We start from the raw sequence: 21,662 nt of genomic DNA, 5'->3' as shown, positions 1-21,662 counted from the left end.
GCCACCACGGCGTACGGACACTCAAGCACCTTATGGAAGGGTCCGCAGGGCGAGGACCCGAGGCCTCCTGCCAGTCGCCAGCACCAGTCTGCCAGCCACGTGAGCGAGCCGTCTTGCCCAGCAAGTCCCCAGTTATGCCTTGTGCCAACGTTTGGACTGTGACATCACAAGAGATCCTGAATCAAAACCGTGCAGTTAAGCTGCTCTTGAATTCCTGGCCTACAGAAACAGTGAGATAATAAATGTCCGCTGTTGTTTTAAGCTGCTAAATTTGGGGGGTAATTTGTTACATAGCACTAGGTAACCGACCCCCCCCGCAATGCTCCTGAGAAAGCCCCTGGATTACCTTAATCACAGATAGTTGGGGTGTTGGTTACAAACGCAGATTCCTGGGATTTACCCCGACCCCTGAGTTAGAATGTAAGGGAATGGTGGGGGCAGGGTGAGAACCTGCATTTTTCATAAAGCCCCTCTCATGATTCCCATGCACCTCTGAAACTGAGAAGTACTGAATTAATCTAACTCCCCTTACAGATCTGAAGAGGCTCAGAGAGCTGCTGGGATGATCCTTGCCACACACCTAAGCCGAGGCAGGCCTGGGCTTAGAATCAGCACTGGACTCCTGGCTCAGTGCTCTTTATACTTATTTCCTCCTTTGTCCATTTCAGGTTGCTTTCTGAGAGGAGTGCGCTTTCTGTTTTTTTTCTCTTATTTATATTTACAGTGCACACCTAGCAAAATGCTACACAATTACTTGTCTATGTAACAGCTAGCTTGGCTTGCAAAGAACTTTGTTGGCACTAAGCAAAATGTGGATGTAACGCTAAAAAGGATATGGGGGATGAGGCTAGGTAGAGAGGCTGGTGTTGCTGCAGAAAACTGCATCAGAATGAGCATGCTTTCTACCCACCAAGATGCATCAGAGCCAGGCATTCCTCCCGGGCAAACAAAATTCAGTGTGTATAAGGCAGAAACGATGGATGAGGACAAAGAGGGAGTATACTGAGCTCCTGTCTCCCCAGTAGGTAAGAATAAAAAACCCACTTTCATTTTATAGCATTCTGGGCTTAGAAAGAACTCAATAAGAACAATCTTATTACATTACCCTTACCCATTCAGTCTTTCACTGGACACATTTGTGAGCAGCTGCTATGTCCCAGGTAATACTCCAGGCACAGGGGATCTATGGATTTGTTTCTTTATTTAATAAACATTTATATATGTTCACTATGTGTCAGACACTAGTTTAAACCCTTTGAAAATATTAACTCACTTAGTCCTTACAACAGCTGCACAAAGTAGATGCCATTATTCTTCCCATTTTACAAGGAAATTGAAGTACACAGAGGTTAAGTCATTTTCCCAAGGTCAAACAGCTAGTAGGGGGCAAAACAGGGATTGGAAGCCAGGCGATCTGGCACTAGACTCCACCCTCTTAACTAAGATGAAATAAGGCATGGTTCCTGTTCTATAAAACTCCAGTTTTTAGGGCGCCTGCGTGGCTCATTTGGTCAAGCATCTGACTCTTGATTTTGGCTCAGGTCATGATCTCAGGGGCGTGAGATCGAGCCCCACACTGGGCTCCATGCTGGGCGTGGAGCCTGCTTAAGATTCTCTCTCTCCCTCGCCCTCTGCCCCTGCCCACACCTCTCTCGCTCTCTTTCTCTTAAAAAAAAAAAGTCAAAACCCCAGTTTTTAAATCCCCATGACCCCAGAGGAAAAGGTGAAGCCCAGAGATATCTTCTGAATTTCCCCAAGTCACCCAGTGCTGAGACTAAAAGGTAGGTCTGATTCCAGGCTGCATTACTTTGCCCCACTGTATGTGTTCACAAAGCAGGTCTGGCAGAAGATGGGTGTGAGGGCAGCAAACAAGGAAGGCATTTCTAGAGCCCAGAAAGACAGAGGGTTTCTCTAGGGCCCCATTGGCAAATCTAAAGTATCCTGAGAGATCCCAAAGCAAATGAACAAGGCTCACTCACTGTCCAGGCCGTCATGATTTGTGACCGTCTGCTGCCTGCCGGTATTCATGCCTCCAGATATTTTGGGGGCAGTGTTATTTATAGACCACGTTTCTATTTATATTTTCATTGAATTCTTGCTAACCCTAGCTAGATTCCCCCCAACCCCCCAAAACCTAGAGAGAGGAGGATAAAAACTCTTTCTCACCAAGTAAGTCAGGGGCAAAGGTGAAGGTCAAAGTCTTGGCTGTGTGTGCAGTCTTTCAGCAGGAGCCCTTTGCAGGGAAGCATTCAAGACAAGGGGGCTTTCTGCACTTTCCAAAGGAAATGGGGGGTGGGGGGAAGGGCACAAAGCTGGCCTTATACAGAGACAGCCAATGCAGTGGGATTTGAGGTGGGCCTACAAGACCTCTGTTTCCCCAAAATGTTTTACCTTTGGTATGATATTTCATCATTAGGCATTTATTCCTTTGGTCTTAAAAGCTATTAGAACACAAAATACTGGGACTATGAGGAAACCTAGTCAGTATCAAGTCCAATCCTAGTATTTCCCAGATGCGGCAACTCAGCCTCAGAGAGAGCTAGGACCTCTTCTCATCTGAGGTCCTGAATGAGGCATCTGAATGAATACACTGAATTCTCCTACAATGCACAGGTGTTGGAGGAAGAACTGTCAGGCACAGTGAAAGAAACTGGGGACAGCAGAGCAGGCTCAGAATTCCTCTCACACCGAGTTTTAGGAATGAACAAGTAAAACCATGTGATGTTTCCTAAGGTTCTCTTTGGTGTCCCAAATGAAAACTTTCTGGTTTTAGGGCCACGTAGAAAATCAAAGGTAGAGTGGGATTTCTTTCTTCCTCTTTTTTAGTCCCTTGTTGAGCTTTGGTTTAGGCAATTGTGATGACTGTCGCTACATGGTCACTTTATAGGTGTGTGTTTACAAAGCCTGCCTTCTGGAAGTCAATTACTCCCTTCTGGCCACTATACCTGCAATTCCAGCATTGGCCACTAGGTGGCTGGCTCACCTTGGGTAGGTGAAGTGAAAGGTAACAGAAAATAGTGTTAACTAGACAAGCCCTTAACTGTAAGAATGTGATACTTTATTAAGTATCCAAAAAAGGACAACATTGATAAACCTCTAACTGATATAATTTAAAAAACATACAAAACTTGAAACGAAGTTTAAATAAATGCAAACACTCTGGTACACCACCCACCATTTCATACACCAACCCTCACCTGTTAATCTCCAGGCAGTCCATCTTTGGTCAGTCTTACTCTGCAGCAAGCACAGCCAGGGCACAGAGAACAGTGTTCAAGAGCCTGGGCTTAGAAGTAGAAGGACTTGGGTTTGAATCCCAGCTCTGCCACTTATAGCTGAGTGGCTCTGGGCAAGTCATGTACCCCTCTGCTGCTTACTAGCTGAGTGGCCCTGGGCAAGTCATTTGTAAAGTGGGGCTACTGTCAGCAAATGAGGCGATCTAAGCACACGAGACCCTTTGCACAGTACTGGCAAGAGTATGTACTTAAATGATAGCTATAATGCTTAGGGAGGAGTCTTTCCTTTACAATTGTTTAATCTGTTAAAAGTTCCAAGCCTCACACGGTTTCCCTGGAAGCTGTTGGCAACTTTCCCCTATAGCCAAATCCGCAAAAAGTTGGCTATAGGGCCACTTGCTAGTAAGAGAGAACAGCTCTGCCGACCCCATAGGCCTTACTTAAGCCATCTTCACCGATTACCAACTATTAAAGGTGTAAATTCATCTTTGAGATCAGGAAGAAGCAGCTAAGAGTAAACACTGTGCCAAGCAGAGAAGGCACCAAGTTACCAGTCACTGGCTCATCTCAACCCTCCTCTCTTGGCTCCCTTATTTTGAAGCTTAGATTTGCAATAGTTGTTTTATACAGAAGAGCAAAAGATGCTCCTTTTTAAAAATCGAGGGCTTTTTTGTTTTTGTTTTTTTTTTTGGTCTTAACCCTTTTGCCAGAGACTCCTTAAAAGAGACCCAAGCCTGTCCCCCTCCTAACTGTGCAATGCAACTGGACACACAGACTTCAGACATACTCGTGCTATGCTGTCTTCAAAACCACAGAATATTCGCAGGCCGGCCTCTCCCACCTCCAATTCAGAGAGACTTCTGAAATAAAAACCTTTGCAATCTCCTTGGCCCCAAACTTCACCCCATCTTGGAAGAACAGGGAGAAAGAAAGAATGTCCTGGCTTACAGCTGATAAGGGAGTGTGGCTGGGGCCCGAGCATCCTCCTGGTTAGGCTGGTGTGTGTGGGTGTTGGGGGGGGGGGGCGACAGAGGCTGTGCTGTGACTTATGCCCCCCTCCCACAGGGTGCCAGAAACAGGTGGGCAACTCAGGTCTGCGTAGGGATGTGAGGCCAATGAGCCAGCTCTTACCAAGTTACCTGCGTGAAGCGTGGGTCAGAAACTGATTCAGCAGGGCAGGTTCAGTGGTTTATATTACATGGATGGACTGAACATGACCCAACACCAAGGAAGTCCTGAAGACAGAGTCAGACAGCCTACGGAAGGGCCTCCCTGGACCTTCAAACGGTGCTTCTCAAACTTTCCTGTGCATGTAAGTAAACTGCAGGCTGTGATTTAGGGGGCCCGGGGTGGGGCCAAGACCCTGCATTTCTAGCAGGCTCTCAGATGATGTTCGTGCGACTCATCTGTGAACCAAATTTTGAGCAGCAGACCTTGAAACGTGCAAGACCGCATGCAAGACCTCACTCCTGGAAAGGCTCCCAGAGAGAGAGAGAGCTCCCCCTTCTGCCTCGAGCCCCATACCAACAGTCACCAAATCACCAGCACGTATTAAGTGCTTGCTGTGTGCTTAACAGATAACATTTCACTGGATCTCTGGGCAGCCCGGGGAGACTTACACAGAGGAGGATTAGGAGGAGGGGCGGAGATGCTGAGTGAGGCTGGCGAGGGTCAGGCAGCTACTGGGAGGCTGGCAGGGATCCGATTCAGGTTGCTCTGGCTCTAAGGCCCCCAGGGCTGAAAGGCAATGCCTACCTGCCTCCGCCATGAAAAAAGCACCGTTTCAAGTTCAGACAACTAGTGCCAAGTAGAAATCCCCGGTGTGACTCCAGATCTGTTTGAGCCCAAAGCCGGGTTCAGGTCTGTCGGCACCACCGGGCGCCTCGAAGGCTGGCAGAGCTGTGCAGTCACACGGCTTCCTTGGGGATCGGCCCCGCTGCATTCTCGCTAAGGTGAAATCGGGCCCTTCTGCTCTGGCCCGGGGAGGAGCAGAAGCGCAGCCCCTCTCCCTCAGCCCCTGCCCCCAGGACGGTAGAGAAGAGCTAGTGCTGCTGGGCAAGCCCTCCTCACTGCACGCACTTCCTCTCCTGCCTTCTAAAGGTGCATTCAGGGGAACAGACTCCATCTTCAGGCCATGCCAGTCCCTCAGGCCCACTGTGGTCTGGAGGCCAGGTGGCCTGGCTTCTGGGGGCCCCTCACTGGACATCAGGCCTTGGAACTGTGGAGGTGGAGGAGAGGAGGTGTTTGCTGGGCCCAGGGGGACTGTGCTGCTCGAAGCCAGGCAGCCTCTGGATGAATGGTGCATCAGTTCATAAGGGCCTGGGGAGTCTCCAAGGGCCAGCTCAGTTCCTGCCAGGGAAGAGCTCCGGCTTGGGGCTCCATCCCTGGGCCTGGGTCCAGTTGGGGTGACCTTGGCAAAGAGTGGAAGGGTCAGGCCAGGGACACTGTGGAGATCTGCCACCAGTGCCCCTCACCTCTGAAGAAGGGGGGCGGCGCTGAGCTCCCTGTCAATGGACCTCAGTGTTCTCCCTCCTCCACCACCACCCGCTGACCCCCCTCATCCCCCCACTGAGTCCAAGACCCAGAAACCAGAGTGTCTAGTGCCTGGAGGCTCCTGGGGAGGGAGGCTGGTGGCAGGCACTCCCCGCCACAAAGCATCTTTCACTGTGCCGAAGGCTTCAGCTATCTCAGGGAGGAGGGAGGACATCATTCCCTTTCACTCCCTGGGGTGAAGTCCAAGGTGGGGGTTTGGGGCTGGAGCTGGGAAACGCTGGGTCGGCTGTCTCAGCCGGGCTTGCCCCCAGCAGAACCATGGGCATCCTCATTCTCCACCTCTCCCTCACCTTCATCCTTCAGCAAGTCCTCTCAGCTGTTCCTCCAAAACAGGTCTCAGACCAGCTCCTCTCCATGCCATCGTCCAGCTGCGGCCAAGCCACCCTCATCTCTCACCATGCCTCGCCCCTCTTTGCCCGGGCCTCCCACTCCATGCTTGCTTCCTGGGGGCCCTTCCAGCCCCTGACACATCGGCTCAGGGAGCCTTTCAAAACAGAAATCCAATCCCATGGCCCCTCAGCCTAAAACCTTTCAGATGCTTCTCACTGTACACAGGACAAATCCTCACCCCTCCCGCGTGGCCCGGCAGCCACGCCGAAAGCTCGCACAGCCTCATCGACCAGGCTTCTCACGTGCCCCAGAGGTCCACAACCTTCTTCCTTCTCCTGCCTCAGCGTCCCTCCTGCTCTCTCCTGTCACACCTGGGATCAGGGCACTGGCCTGTCAGTCATCCACACTTGAATGTGTATTTAGTGACGGTGCCGCTCCTGGGACCCAGCAGTCCCTTCGAAGCATGGCTTGAAAGGATCTAACCCTTGTGAAAGAACATTTAGGCATCAGCTAAGGAAAAGATTTGTTTTCAGGGGGAGAGACCAGGAATGTCACAGTGACCTGAAATCACGGGTGTCTGGTCACTCTGCCAACATGCAGGGCGATCCCTGATCGCTCTGGTTTAACCTAATTCAATTTCGTGCCTCAGCGATTAGCAAGAGCTACGCCTGAACCCAGCATCTGGATGCCCGGGTCTGGGCACATTTTCCTGCAGGTGAAATGAAACGGACTGACTAGACCATGAAAAGATACACATTTCTGCTTAGATCAGAGGCCTCTGGTGGGAGGTGACACTCCCTTCAGGGCTGAGGGTTTGGGGTGGGTATTTAGAAGTTTGATTCCCTTCTAGAATTACCTCTGGACAAGGAAGACAAGTTGTAATGAAGTGACCTGACCCTCTCCCTGGTCTTGAAATGTGGGGGTGACACAGGGGAATGGCCAAGGGACCTGATCCACATTTCCTTATGAAAGTCAAAGGGGCCTTGGAGTGGCTGCCTCCCCTGCACGGCCCCTTATTCCCAGTGAGAACTGGCAGCTGCGGGAGAGCCTGCAAAGCCGTCGGCCCGCTGTGTTATCATGGCGACCGGGCCAGGGCTGCTCAGGCCCCTCCCCACCTCTCAGCCCAGATCAGCCCCCTGGGTGGGCCGTCAACTCCTCAGCAACCAGCTCCTTACAGCTCCCAGGTAGCCCAGGCAAGAAGCAGCAAGAAGTGCCACGGGTGCGGAGAGGCGGCGGGCAGAGCTGAATGGGCAGAGGGCGGGAGGGCAGGCAGAGGGCAGCCCACTGGCCGCCTGGAGGAGGGGCAGAGGCGAGGCCCCAGCCTGGCTTCCTTCTCGGCCCACACCGCGCGTGCTCTGCAACAACTGCTTGGAACGTCATCCCAAACCGTCATTAACCCATTAGACAGATGAGGACACCAACCCTGGAGGCCGTGCGCCTGGGCCCGAGCCACACAGCTTACGCCTGCTTGTGGAGCCCTCTCCTTCCTGGGCAGCTGTGCGGCAGGAGACACGCCTTGGAGCTTCTCCGCTCCTTAGCTCCTGTCTGCCCGGCTCGCTGCGCTGACTCCGGCCCCCCACGTCCCCCACAGGCTTCATCCTCCTGCTGGTCTTCAAACGCACACCTTCGGTTGCACTCAGGTCACTGACCTTGCTGTCCCCTCAGCCCGGCACCCCAATCCCTGATCTGCCCATGCCTAGCTCGGTGTCATCTCTGCAAAGAGGCCTTTTTTGGCCACTAATCTCATGCCCCAAGTCCCGACACCTGGTTATTTTTCTTTCTGGCCCTTTTATCACTATTGGAAATTGCTCATTTCTTTGCTTTCTGACCCCCCCACTGGAAGGTGAACTTGCTGAGGGCAGAGGCCCGGTCTGCCTTGCCCTCAGCGCCTTCACCAGTGCCTAGGTGAGGAGGGTGCTGGGTGAGTCGCAAGCACGGCCTCCGGGGCCTTCCTCCCCCTGCACCCCCCAGGGCCCTGCACGGCAGATCCGGTGTTTATTCAAGCACAGAAGGAAGCAGGGGGAAGGGATGTCTTTGGCTAGGCCTGGAACGCAGTAGGTGCTCAAGAAATCCCAACGGCAGGAATGAGTGAATGCAGCTCTTTCACGCAGCGTTCAGGACTAGCGGCCACCGGCAGGCCCCCAAGAACCACCAGTCCAGATTACAGAGTGAGAGAATGACTTTTGGGATGGGGGCAGTAATTACAGCGAGAGAGGACCCAGCACTTCCAGGGGAGGTTAGAGGAAAGTACAGAGCGCCTCTTAGGCCTATAATCTTGTCGATCTTCTTAAAACCCTGGCATTACCAGCAGACCCTATTTGTCCTTCTCCATCACGGAGAAGGTCTGTCTTTCCCTGCCACTCAGGTCATCAGTGAGGCTCAGAAACCTCTCGGGCACTCTCCCTCAGGGGCTGCGAGCGGCTGCCTCCCTCCTGGCTTCCGAGGCCCTGTGCGGAGGGCTCTCCCGGGCTGGCGCCTGGTGCAGACACACAGAAATGCCTCCAGCCCTGGGAGTGAGAGCCAGCTGTGCCCCACGCCACAGCCACGGACCAGCTCTAGCCAAAGACATCCCTTCCCCCTGCTTCCTTCTGTGCTTGAACAAACACCGGATCTGCCGCGCAGGGCCCTGGGGGGCGCAGGGGGAGGAAGGCCCCGGACGCCGTGCTTGCGACTCACCCAGCACCCTCCTGCCCTGTGGCTCCAAACCGCCTCTTTGTGGAGGGGCCGGTATGTAAACTGGTGAGCTAGTACAAAGGAACCGAGCGTGCCGCTGTCTAAAAATACACGCCTCCGAGCGCACCAGGTCACAAGGCTGGCAGCACCTACTTCGGTTATGGTTCACTTTGCTTCCCTAAGCTATCCAGCTTCTCTGGGACCCGTCAACCCAGGAGCCCCAATGCCTATGGGTGGGACTGACTCAGCTGTTGGGATGAAGTGGCCTTCTAGAGGCTCAGAGGCCCAGTCCTAGGCAGCACAGGGACACCGACCGCCTGTGAGCGGGAGGGAACCTCGCAGCCTCTGCAGGGTGAATTCCCCTCTTTCTGCTCCGCCTCCTGGCTTCTGAGCTGCCTCGGTCCCTGGCCGCGGTTGTTTGCTTTTTGCATCAGCAGCTAGCTCCACAGTCTACTTCACTCTGTAATGGCCATTTCCTCCCAGGGAGCCTCCTTGGACTGACACACTCAGGATACACAGGAAATCTCCTCCAATCCCAGGATGGGCAACAGGAGATGGATTTTCCACAACAGTCTTTTAAAATAAGGCAGAAAGTTCTATGTAAACAGTAGGCTGCCCTGAGTGGCTGCGGAGCCCACCGTGCTTGGCCCGCTGTCCTAAAGAACATCACTTCTGTCCGCCCCTCCAAAAAGCAGGAGACCCCAGAAAGCAAAAGATACACTGGTGAGGTAATCTCCCCGCTCTCCTGCATGTCTGCATGTCCTGTCGACAAGGCACTGACTGCCTTTTGTTCTGAATTGTCTTTTCAGAGGTGTTTGTGAAGAAACAGCTTAGAGGAGAGAGGTAGTATCCTGCTCTGGAGTAAACAGCAGGTCTGCATATTGCCTTGGGACACAAAGACAGTGCGACTCTCCAAAGCAAACTGGGTGGGTTTGCTTCCTGCACGCAGGAAGAAGTGTGGTCTCCCTAAGGTCTGGGTTCTCTCCTATAATGTAACCCACCGCCATTCATCTGGGCCCACGGCTCACCCCCAGGGGACTTGGAGGCAATGGGAACTGGTGCAAATGGGCCCTAAGAAAGTCTTTTGTCTGACTCAGAGTCTCCTATTTTCTGCTGGCACTCACGGAAGCAGGCTAAGCTAACTGGCTGGCTTGCTGATAGGTAGGATAAAGTCTTGGATCTTTAGCAGTTCTTGACCATTGTTCTTCTGCTCCTCCTGGGGTCAATGCTGCTGCCCAACCCCATGCTCCAGATCTGTCCTGTGTCCAGCAAGCTCAGAAGAAGTCCCAAGTTATCAAAACATATAAAAATCACAGAAAGAAGATTCCTGCCCCCCCCCCCAAAAAAGCAGTGCTCTGCTTTGCAAAAGGATGGATCCCATGACTCTTAAATAGAATCGTACTTAGGACCCCTAAAGGATGGTGTGATTTGTCCCACAGGACTGAATTTGCAGGGGTTGTCAGGAATAGGCCTTCATGTAAAACAAGGTTCACCTCTGCTTTTCTCTTGGAGGTGGAAACGCCAAGAGGTCAGGCCTGGGAGTGGAGCTTCTCAGGGACAACTGTTAACCTCTGTGTCCTTCAGAAAGACCAGCACTGCCCACTGACACTCACTAACCCCTTACAAGAAAAGTCAATTGCTCGGGTCTGTAGCTTAGGTAACTGACTCTTGCCAATATCAGTTTCCTGACTTTGATCATGACCTGTAGTCACCGTCGACATTACCACTGGGAGAAGCTGACCAACGGGTGCCCCGCTCAGTGGCTCTGTGACGGCAGAAAGTGATCTGACTTCTCCTTGAACCGGGAACAACGCCACCTACCCTGCAGTGTGGCGGTGGAACTGGGAGGGGAGGAATGTAGAGTGCCTAGTCGTTTTGCAATGTCTTGGGAGCCTATTTCAAAATAAAAAGTTCAAAAAAAAAAATGCCATGACTTAGGGAACCAAACAGGTCATCTCGTTAGACTCATAATTAAATGAAGACAGTGCTCTGAAAGCCTTGGGCCTATCCTGTTTGTGGTCATATTAAAATAATAATAAACTAAACGGTTTAAGTGAAGAAAAAACAAATCAATTCCTCTGCTGCAGTGACCTCAGGCACTCAATAGAATGAGAGCCCTCACAGGTCACTTGAGTCCCCACGAGGCTCAGGGCACCTCCCTGCGCCACACAGTGTTTTCCCGAAGCACAAGACAGCAATGGCAGCTGCAGGGACCGCTGGGGTGCTGGGTCCTCGGGCACAAACTCCCAGGTCCCTCGCCTGGGGGATGTGGCGGCAACAGGGTGGGTGGAGGAAAGCTTCTAGCTGAGGCTGGCAGGGGTAATTCCTTCCTGCCCAGGGAAAGGTGCAGGCCGTGGAGGAAGGACACCGGATCCACCACTTACTGGCCCAGGGGTGGGGGAAAGTGACTTGACTTCTCTCTCAAATGGGATAATGCCCCCCACCCTGCAGTGAGGACTGGGGAAAAGGTTTGTAGAGTGTCCAGCACAAGGCCAGACACACAGTAGGAGCTCAATAAAAGGGAGCTCATACCTAAGGGAGAATGCCCAATTCGTGATCAACCAGGGGGTCTTAATAAAACAGCCACTATGTGTCTAGCGCCGTGACAGAAATGTGGGAGGAGTAGACAGGGGCCTTGTCTCCAAGGTCAGCAAAAACAGCAGGGGGGACCTGCCTCACTCTCCCATAATGTGAGACAGGACGGAGTACCTTCCCCTTCTCTCCTCCCCCCGACGCCTGGGGCATCAGGCCCTGGCATAATTCTCTGCCTCTTCCTGCCTGAAAAACCACTTGGGTTTTCCTTCCAGAGCTGCCTTGCTGGAGAGAAGCACCTGTCCCACATGAAGGTCATAACTCCTCCGTGTCCCTCCTGTGGGCTCTGCAGGACTCACAAACACACGGATGGGCCTGGGCATAGTGGATCTTCACCCCTAGGCCCAGAAAGCAGGTTCAGACCTGGGGAAACAACTGGGTTGGGGGGGCCCTCACTGAGGACAGTTCCCCTACAAACCTCATCCAGGATTTGACTGATATGCAAATGTCAGACCACTGGCCTGATCATTGCACTGGCTCTCTGTCCTCACCTTGTTGACCCTGCTCCCAGCTGTCCTTGCCCCAACCCCCACTCCAGCCGTCCTGCGGGACCCTCAGTCTTCTGGGATGGGTCCTCTGCCTTTGGCCACAGAAGCCCCAGACCCTCACCACTCTTCCAACCGGCAGGCTGACCCTGAACTCAGACCAGACACCACCCAGACATACCGCAAGCCTGTGTCCTAGATCCTAAGATTTATGGCTCACATGTGGGATTTTTTTTTTTTTTGGCCAGGATTTGACTGGCAGATGAGGGAGCTTGTAACATTATGAAGCCCTGGTTTCCCTCTTTTCTCTTAGTTCCTTTGCTTTTTCTCTATCACTTCCACCAGCCAGTCAAACTTCTATGAGCCCCCTGCCCAAGCCTGTGGCCAGGCAGGCCAAAGCAAAGCAGCTGGGTAATACTCCAAACACATCCCCCAGATGCCAGGCCGCGGAAAGGCTCATCACATCCCGGCACCTCTGAAGCTAACACTGAGACCCTTCTGGAGATAATTGGTGCTCTCAGCTTTCTCCCCTTGGGTGTTCCTTGCTCCAAAATTCCAGGCAAGGCAAAGGGCTGGCAGAGCTGTTCCCGAGGCCGGTTGCTAGCCCTCCCGAAGCTTCTAAGAGCGAAGGCAGCTGACTCAGGTGCTGCTGAGTCACGCTGCCAGGGCTGAGCCTGAGGGAATCAGGAGGTGACCTCAGCCACCCTTCCCAGAGGCAGGTAGGTAGGAACAGAGACTTAACTGGTGTTAGATAACCCAGTAGATGTTGGCCGAGGCCCAGAACCCCCTCACCAGCACACGCTCCCACCTCTCACTGCTATGAGTGTTTGGTGCTGGGGGCTCATGGCTGCCCCTTCTCCAAAGGCAGGCCCTCAGCCCTCAGCCCACACTGCATGCCCTCTGGGGGAGGGGCGGCTTCCAGACAAAGGATGACCTATGGGGAGTACTCAAGGTGTCTCCTACCATGGGACAACCTGGAGCCCACCCTGGGCTTCTTCCCCTGCCCTGTCCTGCTTCTCTCACTGCCTTAGGATGTTCACCTGAGAGCGGCCCCCCAAGTCACTTGTGTAAGAATCCTCATCTCAGGCTCTGCTTTTAGGGACCCTGACCTAAGATAGGAAACATTCATCATTGCCATTCTCCCTTCCCCTCTCCTCCTGGGGGATCCCCCTCGATCCCGGATTTGGGGCAGGTTGGGAACCCTCATGCCCACGCGGCTCTCCCTAGCTTGGTTCCGATCTTGTTGGCTTCTATTTTCCTTCCGTTCAAGTGAGGGAGTGAGTAAAGTATGAAAGGGTTAGGAAGTTTCTAGGGGGCAGGGGGAAACCAGGAACAGGCCTGGGAGCCCCCAGGGTGGGATTCCACATGGCCAGCAGCACTCACTCTGAAGTCCTGGAAAGTGAGTGAGCAAGAGAGAAGCATCAGAGAGAAAACCCTACTGCGGGCGGAGGAGAAAAACAGCAAAACAGGGGAAAGGAAACTTCCTTTGGATGGGATGGGGGCCAGTCAACCTCCTTCCTCTCTATAATATCACACACTGTGCCCAGGTCCCATCACGTTGGGGCTGGAGGGGGTCCTGGGCTGGCCTTTCCCAGGAGTTGGGGGCGGCATGGGGGCAGGTGACTTGATTAAAACTGCCATTCACTGAGCACTTACTATGGGATGGGCACTGTGCAAAGTGCTTCCCATGAATTCTTTTCATCCTCACCACAAGCCTATAAGAGGAAGCTGAAGTTCAGAGAGGGCCCCAGTCCTGCAGCAGCTGTTGGGGTATCCTCCCCTGAGATGGCTCATGGGAAGCCCTGGCCAGAGGTTCTGGTGCTGGTTACACCTCCTGGCTGTGTGGCCCATGCAAGTCTATTAGCCTCCCTTGGCCTCAGTTTCCTAGCCAGTAAAATGGGGATAATAACCTCACTGGGAGGAGCAAGTGAGAGTACACGTGTGAGCGTGCTGTGTGAAACACTAGGCATGTGTCAGGAATTGGTCACCTTAAGGGCTAACATTTATTTAAGTCCTGCTAGAGGTGAGCCACAGTTCTAAGCCCCTGTAAGGTATTAATTCGTTTTATCCCGGCAACAGCCCCATGAAGTAGATACTATTATCATCCCTATTTTCCAGATGAGAATACTGAGGCACAAAGAAGGTAACGCACTTGATAAAAGCCAGACTTTGCAGGGGGGGAAACCAGGCAGCGTGATGCCCCAGACGCTGGGCTTTGGTAGCAGCAGGACAGAAGCCTTGTGCTTCCCCCGCACAGTCCAAGCCCTCCCGTCCTTGGAGGTCAGCTCCAGGCGCCCCTCCTTCAGGAGGTCTTTGCTGCCTTCCTCAGCCCACAGTGACACACTCCAAACTCAGAATTGCACTGTGGTAGAGAGGGTCACATCCTGCCTTCATTGATTCCCTGATTAGGCAGCAGGTCTTGACTCTCATCTCTCCTAGTAGCTTGAGGATTCCTTAGATGAAGGAAACAAATCTACATCCCCCCTTGGCTCACCAGGCCATCCCAGCCCCCAGCCCCAGGTACTGAGTCCCAGCCTGGCACAGGCTGAGCCCCTCATAAATACCCGCTGTCCGTATGATGACGAGGTGATATTTCCCTGGAGCACTGGCCACCAGTGGGAGAAAAAGCCCATCATTCTCGAGGTAACAGGCCGCCTTCATGCCCCCAAGGCCAAGTCCACTCCTGATACCAGGGCGCCACGCTGGCTTCATGTTGGCTCTGGGACACTTGTGTCCACAGCATCCCAGCTGGGCTCCCAAGCCCTTGCTGGGCAGAGCATCTGGACTGTACTGGGGCAACATCGAAGGTCACACAAACCTGGGTGTTGGACATTCCAAATTCCCTCAGGACTCAGTGCAAAGCCAGGTAGGGTATGAAAGTCCCCCCACATTAAGTCCTAGGCCAGGGATGGAGAAGTAGTCCTCTGCCTTCATGGAAGAAGCACAGGGGTGAGATTCTCTATACCCTCACTGACTGGTTCCAATCTTGCCCAAACTGTGGGATATGGAAGTTTTTCCTCGTCACTAAATTAATTCTCTCCAATTCTAGCATAAGACTCAGAGAACAGGCAGCAATGTGTGCTCTTGTCTCTCCCCGCTTTAGCAGATGGGGGTGTGTGAGGAGCACCTTTCAGAGAGGACCCACTCTCTGAAGGCAGGGCCCCATGTGTATTTGCAAGTCACCAAGCAGGTGCTGACCATGGGGTGAAGGTGTGCCAGAGAGTTAATGAGACAAGGACGCTGCTTCTTGCAAAGGTCCCACTGATTGCCATTGCTGGGGCCCAGCAATAATGGGGGTGAGGCCCACTGTGACCCGGCCCAGCTCCATGGCCTGGGGAAAGGCAGAGGATCCGAAGCCAGGAGGCAGCATCACCCACAGGTTCAGGGCTAAGAGCCCAGACTGGAGCAGAAGACCAAGGTTCACACCTCAGATTGGCCACTTTTATGAGTGGTTACCTGACATCTCTGAACTCCCAACATCTTCATCCCCCAAGCAGAAATTAGAATACACACCTCAGCATGGAGATTTGTATATGATAACAAAAAAGCACTTTGTAAGCTATAAACCGTACACCAATTTAAAACATCATAGCAATAGCAGATTAGGACACATCGGGGCAGTTTTTCTCTAAATTACACATAACCAATTGCTGTAAACATGTTCCCAAATGGCGCAGTGGTTAATGGCCCTTATTGCCAGACACATGGGTTCAAATCCTAACCCTGCCAACTCATAGGCTGTGTCACGTAAGCTCCGGAGCCTCGGCTGGGTAACGGGCCAGGAGGATCCAAAATCGGACATGGGGAGTGTGCTCAATTTAAGGGTGTCTATGATTGCAGTGGGATTAGTGGGAAAAGTTCAGCCTGGAGTTCTTCATCCTTTCACAGAAGAACTTGATCTCTCTGTGCTTTCCGTGAAGAGGAAGCCTAAGTCCCAGTGCCTAAGAAATTCCTTAGAAGTTACATGGCCAATAGAGGTGGCCTGGGAATGGTGGGAGAGGCCCCTGTGGGGGCAGTGGCCTTCACAGTCAGGGGCTTCCCCTTCTCTGGGGAGTTGTTAGGATGTAGATTCGTAGGCCCACCCTGCCCAGAATTTCCAGCAGCCAGCCTTTTCTTGGCCTAAGAAATGCTTCTCCCCAGGTTGCCTCCCATTCCAATAGTGGGGCCATCCAAAGCTTACCTGGAAGGAAGGGGATGATTCTCTGCTTGGGGTCCTTCTGGCCACCTTCAATGGGAAACTTATCCAAAAGCTGCATCTGAGAAGCCAGACAGACAGAGGGATAGGATTCAGAAGACTGGAACAGCCCTCAGAGTCCCTTCCCCACTCCACGCCACTGCTTCAGGGCCCCACTGCCCTCATCTGGATGAGTGGCGCCTCAACCCCTCATTTCACAGATGATTAATAAACCACATGGGGCATGAGAGAGAGGAGGCCAGAGCTCTGGACGCATCAAAGGGGTGTCTGAACAATCTCAAGGAGGCATGGAGGCACGGGGGCGGGGTGGGGAGTGTCTGAAGATGCCCCCTCATGAGGCCTCGGGAGAGACCAGCAGGCTTTCTGGCATTCCGTAGGTGGGGTTTCCAGAACTTTCTTTGGGCCCACCTTCCTTCACACGTCATCTGCTGGGTAAACCCTTTAGCCACTGGCCATCTCACACCCTCCTGGGCCAGGACAGGGGAAGGCCCCACCTGATACTTCAGACAGACCACCCACCTTCCAGAACCGCTCTGCAGAAACAGACCCAGATGTTATTTTAATTGTAAAACCAAACCCAGCCCACCGCGCCCACTGCTGTAAGACCCCTCCTCCATTTCCTACCTTCCCACCCTGAGATTGCTGCTGTTTTTCCAGGGACAGACCCATCGGAAGAGTTTCCAGGGTTTTGGAGGAACAACTATTTTTTCCTTCTGCTATTCTGGGCTGAGATTCTGTATAAGCTGGAAAAACACGCCGGAGACAGGATGGACGAGGCCACGGCCCCTGTGTGTGTGGTTAATCTCCCTTCCAAGCCACAGGCAGAAGCAGGAGCAGAATGGACAGGGCAGGATCTAGCCCTGCTGCCCCAGCTGTGTGACCCTGGCAAGGCGTGGAAGCTTTCTCTACAGGGCTTCTGGCACCTCCTTGGTCAAATGAGGAAGATCAGTCACATGATATCTGAAGTCCATTCCTTCAAATATTTATTGAGCACCTACTTGGAGCACTGAACACCAAGAAAATGGCAGTAAAGCGACAGGTGTGCCTGGGTGGCTCAGTCAGTTAAACGTCTGCCTTCAGCTCAGGTCATGATCCCAGGGTCCTGGGATCGAGCCCTGCATCGGGCTCCTTGCTGAGCGCGGAGTCTGCTTCTCCCTCTGCCTCTGCCCCTCCCCCCGCTCATGCGCTCTCTCTCTCATAAATAAATAAAATCTTAAAAAAAAAAAAAGAAGAAAAGCAACAAAGTCCCTGCTTTCAGGGAATTTACATTCTAGTGGAGGGGGACAAACAGTAAACACATAAATATGTATTGATAAAACCTATGAAGAAAAACGAAGTCGGGGAAGGTTTTGGAGCAGAACAGAGATTGTTTCTTTGTATAGCGTGCTGAGAAAGGACTTAGGAATCAGATGGCAACTCAGCAGAGACCACAGGAGGTGGGGAAGCAAGCCTCAAGGAGGGCGGAGAATGTTCCAGCAGGGGAAATGGGAAGTGCAAGAAGAGCTTGAAAAGGCCGGGGTAGCTGCTGTGGAGCAGAGTGAGCAAGGGCTGAGGTGCAGGAAGTGAGATCCGAGACATGGGCCAGATCACGGGGAGGATGGCTTAGCTTCAGCATCGTGAATGGGCCGGAGGGTGGAAGCAGGGAGACCAAGTAGGAGCCTAGGATGGAGGCTGGGACCAAAGTGCTAGCTGGCATTGAAGGTGGTGAAAGGTAGTCCTGCGCTAGGTTTCACGGGTGTGTGCGCACCTGCACGCATTCCCATCCACGCACCCACCCACCCAGCTCTAACACATGATTTTAGGGTTCTCTCTTGCACAGTCATTACCCAACATGCACAGGCTATTTAGAGCCCACACGTGAAGGGTGGGTCATTGTCGGACTCGATTCAAAACAAGGCAGAGACTGCACCATTATTAACTTTCACTTCCTGAGTACAGACTGAAATTTAACAAAAGCTGGCTCATGAGTTTTCAAACCCTAGTGTTATAAGTCCATCTCTCAAACATTTAATAACTGCCTGCTTCATGTAAATATACCCACTGGGCCATAACACTATGAACTTGTGCTTAGGATATTTTTTTGAATTAATGCATTTTCAAACAAATTCAATGCAGAATAGCACTCCCGTCTTCACCTTTTCCCATTTTCCTCACCCATATTCTGTTTTGTACATTTCATTTCTGTATTACATAAGAATTTATGTTCTCTGAGGGGAAAGCCAGAAATCACAGAAGCAGTGGATGAACAAAAAGAGTAAGAATCACTCATAATTCTTCCCCTGGAAAAAGTGACATTAATGTTTTTGGGGTATATATCCTTTCCAGACATTCGTCCATGCATGTAAATAAAATGAGCTCATCAATACTCTTACACTATGTAATGAACAATTTTCTATGTCAGTGAATACTTCCATATTAGCACTCCTAATTGTGACATGGAATGTCAATGTTTGGATGGGCCATAGTTTATTTATCTACTGTCCTACTGTTGGATTTTTGGGTTGTTTCTGACTTTTCTCTACTCTATATAATAGTGCTAGAGTGAACATCCCTATCCGTGCATCTATGCACACTTCCTTAATACTATTTCCATTTTTGTTTCATTCTGTTGGAATGTACGCATATTTAGAGGCACCTTAAATCTTCTCTAGAAGAAGACTGAGAATAAATCAATGGCTAACTAACATGTATAAGCCAGGCGTAAGATCTCTGAGCAATGGCTCCATAGAATTTCTGAGGATGAGTACAGAGATGTCTGAGAAGGAAGCCAGGCCCAGCAATGTGTCCTGCTGTGGAGTGGTCTGCCCTCATCAAACCGCCCTTGTCCTAGGGCACCTGCGTGGCTAAGTTGGTTAAGCACCTGACTTTGGCTCAGGTCATGATCTCGGGGTCCTGGGATCGAGCCCCGCATTGGGCTCCTTGCTTAGTGGGGAGTCTGCTTCTCCCTCTGCCTCTGCCCCTCCCCGACTCGTGTGCACACACACTCTCTCTCCCTATCTCAAATAAATTTTAAAAATCTTAAAACAAAACAAAACAAAACAACCATTCTTGTCCCAAAAGAGGGTGGCCAGCCGTACCCAACAAGCTGTGAGACTTTTCCAAGTTGGTGCTCGAAGGAGTTAGGTTCTAACTCCTGTATTGTTCTTCAGACCCCAGATTCTGAGATTCTCACGAATAGTGCACAGGGAATGAGGGACCAACAGGAGTGGGTAGGGGCAGGCAGGATTCACACATTCATCCCTTTCCTCTAAAAACATTTGCTATGTGCCTTCCAGATGCCAGACCCTCCGTTAGATGCTAGAAATAAGTTAAATCATAGTCTTTACACCAAGGAGTTCACAATCTAGCTGTAGAGCAGGGCTTCACACCTTCAACGTGCATTTGAAGCACCTGCCAACAGGTGAAAATGTAGGTTCTGATTCAGTAGGTCCAGGCAGGGGCCTGAGAACCTGCATTTCCACCAAGCTCCTAGGCAATGCTGGAACTGCTGACCCGTGGCTCATACTCACCACACAGCTCTGGGCTGTTCCGTCTGCGTGACAGTCACTAGCTACACGTGGCTGTCGAGCACTTGAAATGTGGCCTGTCCAAATTAAGATGTGTTGTAAGTGTGAAGTATGCAGCAGGTCTCAAAGACTCAGTATGAAAAAAATGTGAAACATCTCATTAACAAATTTTGTATTGGTTGTATATTGAAATGATAACATTTTGGATCTATCAGGTTAAATAAAAATACTTTTAAAAATAATTTCACCTGTTTTCTTTGACGTTTTTAAGTGGCTACTAGAAAATTTTAAATTACGTATGGGGTTCACATGACATTTTTGTTCGAGAGGCTGTTCTAGGGCAAGATGGTTCTCAAAGTGTAGTCTCAAGTCTGCACATGCCAGAATCATCTTTGGGGGGTGGTGTTGGTTAAAAATGCAGTTTCCTGGGCCTCATGAGGAAGTTCGTGAAGTTTTGCTGTGGAGCTAGAGATCGACAAGCAAGTTCTGGAGTGACAGGGAACGGCGAGCACATATGCACAGGATCCTGAAGTTGCTGAAGGAGGAGGTCAGGGAAGGCTTCCTGTAGGAGATGAAGACAGCTCTGTCCTGGCAGTGACGGTCACATTCCCTGGGTCCTCCCTGCCAAAGAACGGTCTGAATTGCAACGGGTTCACGTGTCTCCTGGAAGGCAGGGGTCATCTGATAGCCCCACAGATTTGAATTTTCCCTCAAAAGGCCTGTTGGAGGATGCTTTACAGCTGGCCTCTCTCCCACCTCCTCCTTCTGTAACAGATTTTCTTCTTCCCCCACTCTGGCTTTGTCTGGGCCCTCCTGAGGCCAAGACAAGCCCATCTGCTGAGAGTACTGGGTCAATGGGTCCTCTCCAGAGCCATGAGTACCCAGCTGGCCTGCACCCCTCCTCTCCCTATCCCCCCACCCCCAGCCCTCAGGGGCTGAGTCCAGCCACACCTGTCACCTAATCCCGACCAGCAGGGCTGAGCCCATAGAGCCTCAGCATCTGCCCTCCCTGTCATCCCCAAGGCCCACTGGCCACGGGATAAGGAAGTGCCACTAACCAGCCGCTGGTGACATTTTCTCTGCCTATAGGTCATCCTTCAACGAAAGCAAATCCCCTGGCTCAGACTTCAGAGCAAACCAAGCAAAGGTGGCCCAGCTGAGTTTACTCAGCATGCGGGGCTCTCGCAGCTGCGTGATTCAGTGTCTTGGTGCACACACAGCAGGGCGGAGTGGCGGGTGATGGGCTAAACGTCTGGGGCCCTGGATACGCAGCCCAAATGCCCCCCGACCCGGGAAGCCAGGCAGGCTGCAAAGTGGTTCTGCAGCCTGGGTGGTGCTCAGTTTGCAGGGCTGGGTTTGAGCGATAAAAACTTCACAGGAAAGGTCGAGGAGGCTGCCTCATGCAGAGGCCTGCCCAGGCCCGGGTGCGTGGCCAGGGAGGCAGGAAGGCCCTGCGCCCAGCCTGCAGTTCTGCTGCGGCCACCTCTTCAGGCAGGAAGTGGATTCCCCTGTCACTCCAGCAAGGGCCTGACTCAGCTGGAAGAAAAGCAGGGCCCATTGCCAGGGTCCTTCTTCGAGAGGCATCTGGCTAATGGAGCTGTTCGTAGCCACATCAGAACTCCGCAGTGTGCAGAGGACACGTGGGCTGTTTATCTAAGGGGTGGATACTGTGAGAGATACAGAGCAGCTCAGCCCCAAGAGCCGGCCCAGCCAGAGAAAGCTGACTCGGCAGCTCTTCTTGGGCAGGGCTGAGCAGCAATAAACGCTGAGGAAAGAGAAGGGTGGGCCCGAGCCCAGCTGGGGCACATGTGTAACCCAAGAGGCCGACTCCTCACCCTTCCGAGAGGGTGGAGTTCCCAGCCACTCTTGCTGTGGGGCTCCAACCCTCAAGCCTTAATCCTCGTCACCATTTCCAGTTCAGGAACGAAGGGGACTTTACTACAAGAAGTGGGTTCCCTAACCCAGCAATCCCCCTCAAAAAGACACAAGGCCACCCAGTATGTCTGGGGACCATGAGGGATCAAGGGAAACCTCAGAACTGGTTTGTCCATTCCACTGGCTGAGGGCGTATCGGTCCCTGGGCTAGAGGCTG

At 52.2% G+C, this 21,662-nt stretch overlaps 1 protein-coding gene across 4 annotated transcripts in view; it reads right to left on the bottom strand.

Annotated features, from left to right (window-relative positions):
- Positions 1-21,662, bottom strand: part of SH3PXD2A (SH3 and PX domains 2A) — a 235,102-nt gene that overhangs the window by 131,569 nt on the left and 81,871 nt on the right. For 3 of the 4 annotated variants that reach the window (XM_078077149.1, XM_078077151.1, XM_078077150.1), the window contains exon 3: positions 16,050-16,125. The exons of the other annotated variant lie outside the window; for it this stretch is intronic. In XM_078077149.1, the coding sequence (XP_077933275.1) occupies positions 16,050-16,125 (76 nt within the window). The remainder of the gene's footprint in view (positions 1-16,049; positions 16,126-21,662) is intronic. 4 annotated transcript variants of the gene reach the window in all.

This window comes from Halichoerus grypus, chromosome 7, assembly GCF_964656455.1.
Source record: "Halichoerus grypus chromosome 7, mHalGry1.hap1.1, whole genome shotgun sequence".
Taxonomy (NCBI): Eukaryota; Metazoa; Chordata; class Mammalia; order Carnivora; family Phocidae; genus Halichoerus; species Halichoerus grypus.
The sequence above is the reverse complement of the archived record's forward strand: the minus strand, read 5'-3'. Positions and strand labels throughout refer to the sequence as shown.